This window comes from Diceros bicornis, chromosome 13, assembly GCF_020826845.1.
Source record: "Diceros bicornis minor isolate mBicDic1 chromosome 13, mDicBic1.mat.cur, whole genome shotgun sequence".
Lineage (NCBI taxonomy): Eukaryota > Metazoa > Chordata > Mammalia > Perissodactyla > Rhinocerotidae > Diceros > Diceros bicornis.
This window is the reverse complement of record NC_080752.1, coordinates 52,800,334-52,810,918: the sequence shown is the minus strand read 5'-3', so window position 1 is coordinate 52,810,918 and position 10,585 is coordinate 52,800,334. Positions and strand designations below refer to the sequence as shown.

Here is a 10,585-nt window from a genome sequence, read left to right as displayed (position 1 = left end):
CAGAGTACTCAGTGGTTTCCCTCCTGTACTGAGTTGCAGTATCAGGGTTAAAAAGCATAAGCCAGTGGCCGGCCCAGTGGTACAGTGGTTAAGTTCACACGTTCCGCTTTGGCAGCCCGGGGTTCGCTGGTTCGGATTCTGGGCGCAGACCGACGCATTGCTTATCAGGCCATGCTGAGGCGGTGTCCCATATAGAAGAGCTACAACTCTACAACTATGATACACAACTATGCACTGGGGCTTTAGGGAGAAAAAAGTAAAAAAAACAAAAGAGGAAGATTGGCAACAGATGTTAGCACAGGGAAAATCTTCCTCAAAAAAAAAAAAAATTTGGAAAAAAAAAAAGCATACGCCAAAGCGGTTAGGAGTCTTATTTATCAGAGTGCAGGGAAGGAAGGGGCAAGGGCAACAGGTGATGCTGTTTTGAGGAAGCAAGTAATTTGCTCTTTCAGTTTTAGATCATTAATTGCAAATAACCTCATAGCTTTCTGTCCCTCCTGACCCCCAACTTCAGTTCTACTGTGCACCAACCTTGTTGGTCAAAAAGATACAGTCCTAACTCTGCTTGTTTTTATTCAAACTACTTAAAGAACAGCAGTCTTGGAGCCAGCTCTTTGCTTTCACCAGCTCCTAACACTGTTGTCCCACTTTCTCAAAAAACCAATTAAGGCACAAAGTTGGCCAAACATACAAAGACAAGAGGCAGGGCTGCTTGTCCCAGAGCTGTTTATGGGTATCTGATGTAAACGAAGGCTTTTGATATCCTGTAAAGACATCAAGGAAATGTTTCCCAACAAACACAATTAAGTGTTCTCTTCTACTCATTTTTTACCTTCAGGTAAATACAATCTAATGGGATTTGGTTTTCTTTCATTCTACAACCCAGAGCTCAGGAATAAAAGATAGCTTTGAATGAAAGGGCATGTACCTACTTTAAGCCTTGATAATATTCTGCTTTCCACTCTGGCACTTCCAATTAGCCTCTTATTTTCCAACAATATGTATGCACTGAATGCCATTTTGGACCTGAAAAGCTGAGAAAAGCTTGTGTGTACAGAGCACAATGAAACAACCTAACACATGGCCAGCGCACAAGATCTTGCTGGAAAGACTCCAGCTTATTTCTCCATTATGATTGATTAGTGATTAAGAAAATGCTGCTTGGCTAAAGATTTGCCCTATAGCACAAGACATAAGCAGGACTCTGCTCAAATGCTAAATTTCATATTTCCAATTTTGAGACTAGGACATAACATACCTTCCCTTTTCAGGAGAATCTTATAGTCAAGCCATGCAGCCAACATTTATGACTCAAAATGCTGAAAGACTAACAATGAACAATCTGAAAAGGAAATTACAAAAACAATTTCATCTAAAACAGCATAAAAAAAAATTCTTAGGAATTAACCAAGGTGAAAAACTTGTACAATGAAAACCATGAAACACTGCTGAAAGAAATTAAAGTCATAAGTAAATGAAAAGATATCCCATGCTCATGGATTGGATGACTTATTGTTAAGATGTCAATACTACCCAAAGTGATCTACAGATTTAATACAGTCCCTATCAAAATCCCAATGTTTTTTGTAGAAATAGAAAAACCCATCCTAAAATTCATACAGAATCTCAAGGGACTTTTTTTTTTTTAAAGATTTTATTTATTTATTTTTTTCCCCCAAGCCCCAGTAGATAGTTGTATGTCATAGCTGCACATCCTTCTAGTTGCTGTATGTGGGACGCGGCCTCAGCATGGCCAGAGAAGCGGTGCGTCGGTGCGCGCCCGGGATCCAAACCCGGGCTGCCAGTAGCAGAGCGCGCGCACTTAACCGCTAAGCCACGGGGCCGGCCCTCAAGGGACCTTGAATAGCCAAAGCAATCCTGAAAAAGAACAAAGCTGGAGGACTCACACTTCCTGATTTTAAAACTTATTACTTCTTGGGGCCAGCCCGGTAGTGCAAGCGGTTAAGTGCACGCGCTCAGTTGCAGCGGCCTGGGGTTCGCCGGTTTGGATCCTGGGCGCACACCGATGCACTGCTTGGCAAGCCATGCTGTGGCGGCGTCCCATATAAAGCAGAGGAAGGTGGGCACAGATGTTAGCCCAGGGCCAGTCTTCCTCAGCAAAAAGAGGAGGATTGGCAGATGTTAGCACAGGGTTGATCTCCTCACATAAAAAAAACTTACTACTTCTTATCAAAAGTGTGGTACTGGCATACGGACAGACATATGGACCAAAAGAATAGAATAGAGTCCAGAATCTTTGCACACATCAGCAAATGACTTTTGACAATGGTGCCACAACCATTCCATGAGCAAAAGACAGTCTTTTCAACAAATGGTGTTGGAAAATTTGGATATTCACACACAAAAGAATGAAGCTGGACCCTTATCTAACAATATATAAAAAAGCAACTCAAAATGGATCCATGACCTAAATGTGAGACCTAAAACTATAAAACTCAGAAGAAAATGCAGGACAAAGCTTCATAACACTGAATTTGGCAATTATTTCATGGATATGACATCAAAGGTGACAAAAGAAAAAACAAACTGGACTTCATGAAGCTTTAAAAATTTTGTGCATCAAGAGACACTATCAGCAGAGTAAAAAGGCAACTCACAGAATGGGAGAAAATATTTGCAAATCATATATCTGATAAGGAAACAATATCCCAAATATACAGAGAACTCCTAAAAGTCAATAACAAAAAAAGCAAAACTGAATTCAAAAATAGGCAAAGTTCTTGCATAGACATTTATCCAAAGATGGTATACAAATGGCCTTATAGGCCAAAGAATTGAAAGCAGGGTCTCACAGAGCTATCTGTATACCCTCGTTCATAAGAGCATTATTCACAATAGCTACAACCTGGAAGCAACCCAAGCATCTGTCAACGGATGCATGGATAAGCAAAATGTGGTGAACACTTAGAATGGAATATTATTCAGCTTTAAAAAGGAAGAAATTTCTTTGTGTGTGTGTGTGTGTGTGTGTGTGTGTGTGTGAGGAAGGTTAGCCCTGAGCTAACATCCGTTGCCAATCCTCCTCTTTTTGCTGAGGAAGATTGGCCCTGGGCTAACATCCGTGCCCATCTACTTTATATGGGACGCCACCACAGCACGGTTTAACAAGCGGTGCATTGGTCCACGCCCGGGATCTGAACCCGCGAACCCCAGGCGGCCAAAGCGGAGCAGGCAAACCCAACCACTACGATACCGGGCTGGCCCCCAGGAATTTCTAATACATCCTAAAACATGGATGAACCTTGAAGACACTATGCTAAGTGAAATAAGCCAGTCATGAAAGACAAATACTGCAGGATTCCACTTATATGAGGTACTTAGAGTAGTCAAAATCATAGAGATAGAAAGTAGAATAGTGGTTGCCAGAGGCTGGCGGGGAGAGGGAAATGGGGAGTTATTGTTTAATTGGTTCAGAGTTTCAGCTTTGCAAGATGAAACGAGTTCTGGAGATGGATGGTAGTGATAGCTGCACAACAACGTGAATGTCCTTAATACCACTGAACTGTTCACCTAAAAATGGTTAAGGTGGTAAATTTTACGTTATATATTTACCACAAAAAAAAAGTTGGAAAAAAAAATGCTGCAAGATTTCTGAGGTTTCAATTATATTCTCAACACTCATATTAATTTTCTAAGGTTCATACCTTCCCATCTACATCTGGATTTTTCCTTTAAAAACACATTTCTAAACACATCAATTAGAAGTATTAATATACCACTGATATGATAGCAAATTGAAACAATGGCTTGCTTCTTCAAATGAAGTTATCTGAACTTGGCATTTTCTTAGCCTTAAAGTTAGACTTCATAGACATTATAGTAAACACACAACTACTCTCTCTACTGCCTCCTCCTCCCAGCTCAAGTCTGTGCTCTATGGAAAATAAACCAGAATGAAAGCACTAAAGAACACTGCAACTTCTTAAATGAGTTAACATATTTAAAGTACCTCATACATAGAAAGCGTTCAATGCTGTTCATTATTCCCTAGATGCTAATTTTTAAGGCAGAGGCAGAGGCATTTTTCCAAACTTAAAAAATAAGTTGCAATCTCATTACAGGAATATACGACCCAAGAGAAAATAGAACAAATAAGATGGCACAATCCTTTATTTTCAGACACTTTCACAAAGAGGTTTTCAGTACAGAAACTTTCCAGTGGAGAAGAGAGAACACAAAAATCAGCCTCTAGCCATCAGTAGCTGCTCCGCTCACGGCCTAGGATCCTCTTTGCCCAAGTGGTGAGGTGGAGGCGTGTACTTCCCTTCCTTTATTAGCTTATCCCGCTGCCTCTTGATGGCACTCAGACGTTTCATCTGTCAAAGGAGAAAAGGACTTAAACTAGGGGAAGATATGCACCAGAAAGTGAGGGTTGGATTCACTGTTTCATTGACTGATTTCATTTTTAAACTATAGAAGCTTTTCATCCTAGAAGGCCTCTGAGATGAAACCTATCTTTAAAGAACTAACTTGAAATCACTGCTCAAGCTTTTTTTTAATAATTTTATTTATTTATTTATTTTTTCCCCCAAAGTAGATAGTTGTATGTCATAGCTGCACATCCTTCTAGTTGCTGTATGTGGGACGCGGCGTCAGCATGGCCGGAGAAGCGGTGCATCGGCGTGCGCCTGGGATCCGAACCCCGGCCGCCAGCAGCGGAGCGCGCGCACTTAACTGCTAAGCCACGGGGCCGGCCCACTTCTCAAGCTTTTAACAAATAAATTTCTTATACAATAATATAGCCTTGAAAACTAACAACTAAAATGTTCCTATTAAATATAGGAATACAGGTATTTACAAAAACAATAAAAACACATAGATCAAAACCCTTCGAGAGGCATACTTGTACATATTAAAATCATTTAAAACATTAAAAGCTGACATCACCTCACAGCTTACATATTCCTGACCTCTCTAGGTGAAGGTGGCATTGCTGCTGGTGAGTGTTCGCTAGGTATGAATGAAGCAGAAATAGCCAACATGGGGTCTCTTTTTACCACACTGAAAGGATGACCTGCTCAGCTACTAGTCACTGTGGAGCCCTCAGTGTGGCCTCTTCTCCTCAGATAGGACATTCCCAACAAATGAAAGCCATGCTATACAAGACTGTGTGAGGACCATAATTCACATGGATCCTATGGCAGAGGAAATAAACTTACTAATCCTGATTGCATGATTCCTCTGCTCAAAACCCAGTGGCTTCCTATCTTACTGAGACAGAAGGTGGAATCCTTCCTTATAATGACTTACGAGGCCTACTTCTCTGACTTGATGTCTTAACACCCTTCCCCTAGCTCTCTCTGCTCCAGCTCAGGGACTTGTGCACTTGCTGCTTCCTCTGTCAGGAACATCTTCCCTCATATCCACAAGGCTCACTTTCTTTAAGTCTCTGCTCATACGTCTTCTATCGCTGAGCTCTCCTCTGACCACCCTATTTAAAAGAGCACCCACTGGGCCGGCCTGTGGCTTAGCGGTTAAGTGCGCGCGCTCCGCTACTGGCGGCCCGGGTTTGGATCCCGGGTGCGCGCCGATGCACCGCTTCTCCAGCCATGCTGAGGCCGCATCCCACATACAGCAACTAGAAGGATGTGCAACTATGACATACAACTACCTACTGGAGCTTTGGGGAGAAAAAAAAAAAAAAGGAGGAGGATTGGCAATAGATGTTAGCTCAGAGCCGGTCTTCCTCAGCAGAAAGAGGAGGATTAGCATGCATGTTAGCTCAGAGCTGATCTTCCTCACAAAAAAAAAAAAAGAGCACCCACTTAGCTCCCACACCCAGTGTTTTCTATCCTTCTCTTTATTTTCCCCATTACACTTTATCAACACCTGACACACTATTTTTTAACTTGTTTGTTAATTTTCTGCCCACCCCCCATCCTCCATGTAAGCTCCATCAGGGCAGGGACTTTTCACTGTTTTGCTTACTACTATATCCCTAGTGCCTAGACTAGTTCCTGACATAATAGGTGCTCCAACAAATATTTTTTGAGTAAATAACTAAGTTTTCATATAGTATATTCAGTTAAACATCCCATTAACCTTAAAGAATTAGTCAGAAGATAACTTAAGTAGAAAAAACTCGAGGTATATCCTAAATACTGATATAAACATTCACCATTTTTAAAAGACTGAATTCTTAACGTTTCTCTATTAAAGATTCTCCCAACAGAGGACTAGCCATGGTTGATCTATCACAACACTGTATGTGAGGTCTTTCCCTGAGCTGGAACCCATCACCACTCAGCACTGTGGAGACAAGCACAGGCTCTGGAGCCAGCACTGCCAGACTCAAATCCCAGTTCCACCACTTACTGGCTGCATGATCTTAGGCAATGGCCTTAATTTTTCTTTGCCTCAAATTTTTAATTATATAGTGAGGAAAATAATAGTAAAGCATTTCACAGGATTGTTGTGAGAAATAAATCCATTATTACATGCTAAGAACTGAGAACAGTGCTCGATTCTAATTCCCTGATGCACTAGCTTCTTGGCCTAGGGAGAAGTATCTGGTTGTTCAGGGTGACCTCTAAAAGGGTAACATATTTACTCACAAATTCACAGGGTGAGGAAGTAACCCTTAGAGCAACTCTTTAATATCTGCAGACAAGGAAACCAAGACCAAGAAGGGAGGTGACTTGCCTGAAGTCACAAAATAGTGGTGGCAGAACCAGCATCAAAACCCAGCTCTCCTAACTCCCAATCCAATGTTCTTTCCACCTCACCACGCTGCCTCCTCTTGGTGTAAATTACCCATGATGAGCTGTCTTAACCTGAGCAAGGAATAACGGGGGCCCACAAGAAGAAAAGTTAAGACATGCTGTGAACTAAATAGCTGGTAGGTGGCCAACCATGACCTACTCGTTGTCCCTCAGTAATACTATATTATTACTCACTTAATATCAATATTCCTGCAGAGAGCAATACAAAACTATTACCTCACACCCTCTCATTCCTTCCAAGTTTGGCTTCATTTTATGCAAATGCCAATGGCAGATGTTAAAAGATAAGAAATTTTGGGGCCGGCCTGGTGGTGCAAGCAATTAAGTGCGTGCGCTCCGCTGCGGCGGCCCGGCGTTCGCCGGTTCGGATCCCAGGCATGCACTGATGCACTGCTTGTCAAGCCATGCCATGGCGGCATCCCATATAAAGTGGAGGAAGATGGGCATGGATGTTAGCCCAGGGCCAATCTTCCTCAGCGGAAAAAAAAAAAAAAGAGGAGGATTGGCAGATGTTAGCTCAGGGACGATCTTCCTCACACACACACACAAAAAGATAAGAAATTTTAAGTTTTTGATACAGGTAACTTTGTGATAAATTTAACTGAAAATCTAAATTGCCTCCCTGAACTCCAACAAGTTGGCTGTAATAAAAACATTTCCATTTGTTTTATCTGGAGCACAGAAATAGGCAAAATGACAGCCCACAAACGACGGTTCCTTCTTGAAGGGAGAAAAGGGCCGTATATGTTATGCAACTCAATCAACTCTTGAGGAGGTAGACACCATGCTGTTAACATCCTTTTTTTCCTCTGCATCTTTGTTTAGGCACACTTAAAGCAATCTCATTAACACCTCCATCTTCTCCAGAGTAGAAATGAATCCAGAGATTGTTATATCAGGTTCAATGTAATAGATCTGCAGGGTTTTAACCTCTTCCTCAGTGAGGGTTCAATGAATCTGGACGGTTTTCACCCAAAGACTTTCAACGACAAACATCCATGGCTGGCTGATATTATTTGCTTTATAGCCTAATGGAAATACACACACATATGCAATCTAACCTGTTGGTTATAGAAGGGTACAATGCTAAGGAATATATGTGAGAAAATGAGGAAGAACACTGAGGACCAATAGGCTCTCCTCAGATATGGAGGCATTTAACTTCCTGGACATGGTACCTAAGAAGAGAAGGTGTTTCACCAGGAAAGTTTTGCCATTTCACATTAAGCAAGCCACTGCCCAATGACCAACTAAAAACACTGAAAAGTAGCCTCAAAGAAACAAAGAAGTAATTCAGCTCCCATCTCCATCACTTCCTCACCGTTTTCTGCCGAAGCAGACACTCTACGAAATCATCGAATTCTATCTTGCACTCTTTCTCTGCACGGATACCACCGATTCCATGTGCACATTCTATCCATTCTTTCTCAAAAGCGTGGCATCGACCCGGAATCTTGTGAGGCTGCTCAGCACTTTGTATTGTCATCCACTGATCTAAGTTAAGGCCCAGCCTTTTCTGCACATCAAAAAAAGGCATGGCTGAAATGCTGAAATGGAAGATAAAAAAAGAAATAATGCCATAAAAGTGCAATCAAATGAGAAATTGCTAAGAAAAATGAGATAATTATGATAAACAGCCCTCTAGAAAGATATTTTATAGTACTCTCCCAATTTCTTCTCACCAAACTTTTTCATTAGACAGGTTCTTCCAGTTGACAGCAGACGAGCAATTTCTGTGCTTTCACAAAACCCAAGGAAAAGAGAACTAGAACTAAAAAATAAAAAATCCTCTCTATATCGATAAGGTCATTTTTATCAAAAGTCAAAAAGAGTGTTTATATTTTGACTCAATAATCCCAATTCTTTGAGACAGATGTGAAGAAATAACTGAAAAGAACAAAAAAGCACAAGCACAAAAACCTTTCTTTACATTTTCTTATCCATATCGATTCAGATGACACTTCTGAGAAGCCATCCTGAAACTGGTGTCCCTCCTCTGGGTTAGCAGAGCGTCCTCACCTTCCCACAGGAGTACCCTGCACACCACTGTAATTGACTATTTACTTGAATGTCTCCTCTATTGAACAATGAGTGCCATGAGGCAGGGGCTCAGTAATTGTTTATTGGAAAAAAAATTCCAACAAATGTGCAACAATAGAGAAATGGATAATTAAATCTGGTACCCACTTAGTAGAATACAATAGATATGGGGAAAAAAGGATAATGTACGTGGAACATTTTAATGTTAAATGAAAAAAAGGGACTAAAATAAGGCCAAAGAAAAACTGTCTGCAAAAGAAGACTGGAAGGAAGCACAAGAAAATGTCAATATAGTTATGTAGGAACGGTAGATTTACAGGTGAATTTAATTTTTAAATGTCCTACTCATTCTTTCAGTCATTTACTGAGAAATAACGTTCCAGGCACTGGGATGGGGGAAAAGCAGCAACTGCAACGTAGCACTAGAATGGAGACACACAGGGAACTGGGAACCCAATGGAAGGAACACAAGAGGGTAACAAGCTGGAAGAAGGAAGCACCGACTCTGCTCAGGAGATTGGAAAATGCCTTTTGGCACGGGCTGAGTTTGCCAAGTGAAGATCAGTGGGCAGAGTACTCCAGTGGGGCACAGCACGAGTTACAGCCGGAGATGCTGGGTATGTCTGGGGGACAGTGAGCACCCAGACGTGGCTGGAGCGCCGAGTGCATGCCGGGAGGAAGGACGAAATGAGCTGAAGAGGTTGGCGAGGCGAGATCACCAAGGGATAAAGAGCGTGGACTTCAGACTAAGAAACAGAAGGCCAAAGCCTTAGCGCAGCAAAAAGCTAAGTTAACCTGTAAGCGAGTAAAAGACGGGCGGTCTACAGCCTTCGGTGACACAGGCTGTGTGGGCGAAAGAGCCTGGGAAAGCTGAAACATGCCCACAGTTCTGGCCAGGGAGAACGAACACCCAGCAAGCCAAGAGGAAATGTGTTAAAAAAAAATCTCGGAAGGAAGCTCCTTCAGCTAAATTGCCCCCGCGAAAACACACAAGCCATACCGTTCCACCGCGGTGCCCTTGCCTCCTCGGTACTGGACGATCTGCGGGCGACGCGGAGGCCGGCCGCAAAGGACGCCCGTAGCGCGACGCTTGCAGCGCGACGCCGGGAGTCGACCTTCCCTCAGCCGTCTCGCCCCGGAAACCATAGAAACCAAGCCCATCATCTGCGCCTGCGCGGCCGTCTGCGTTGGCCTCTGGAGACTGAGGATAAGCTGGGTTTTCCCTAGACGACCGCGTTGCAGAATGCGTAGCAGTTAGTAAGTTTCTCCTGCGTCCTCGCACTGTGCCTGGAACTCTCGCGACAGCGCTGATTGGTGAGGGACTTGACCAAGGAGACAGGACAGAGGAAATGCCCCCACCCCCCCACCCCGTAGTTGTTAAGGTCATGAACTGTGGGCCCATGCCAGGTGGGTTCAAATTCTGGCTCTGCCTCTTCTGTGTGACCCTGGGAAAGTTTCTTAACCTCACTATGCTTCAGTTTCCTTAAAACTATTATCTTAAAAGATAGTAATCCTACGTGCAGCGTAGAGTTGCTTTGGGGATTAAATGTGGGAAGCACTGAGGCACGTGGAAAGCACTCGCTGTTCTTTGATGTCTTTGCGTCTGAAGTTTGCGAAGTCCGGAAAGTCGACAGACCGTGCCCCGCCTGTGTTTCAGAACCTCCATACAGCAGGGCCTCCGAAGTGGTGTGTGTGTGATGTGACACATTGGGGGTGTGGGAAGAAAATACTAGAATATTCCTATTTTTTATCTAATCTTTTAAAATTTCTATTTGTGTAAATGTTAATAAACTGCATAACAT

The 10,585-nt window shown here is 42.7% G+C and overlaps 1 protein-coding gene across 1 annotated transcript; it reads right to left on the bottom strand.

Annotated features, from left to right (window-relative positions):
* Positions 1-4,113: 4,113 nt before the first annotated feature.
* Positions 4,114-9,876, bottom strand: NDUFS5 (NADH:ubiquinone oxidoreductase subunit S5). The gene is made up of 3 exons (XM_058553751.1): positions 9,784-9,876; positions 8,065-8,282; positions 4,114-4,337 (listed from the first exon to the last, which is right to left on the bottom strand). Exons 2-3 carry the CDS (start codon positions 8,278-8,280, stop codon positions 4,233-4,235), a joined length of 321 nt encoding a protein of 106 aa, XP_058409734.1. The 5' UTR covers positions 8,281-8,282; positions 9,784-9,876; the 3' UTR covers positions 4,114-4,232.
* Between the last annotated feature and the right edge of the window lie 709 nt (positions 9,877-10,585).

Coding starts and splice junctions, on each gene's coding strand:
- NDUFS5 (XM_058553751.1), bottom strand. CDS start 8,280: ATGCCTTTTTTTGATGTGCAGAAAAGGCTGGGCCTTAACTTAGATCAG. Junction 4,338..8,064: donor GTCTGCTTCGGCAGAAAACG/GTGAGGAAGTGA, acceptor CTCCTTTGACAG/ATGAAACGTCTGAGTGCCAT.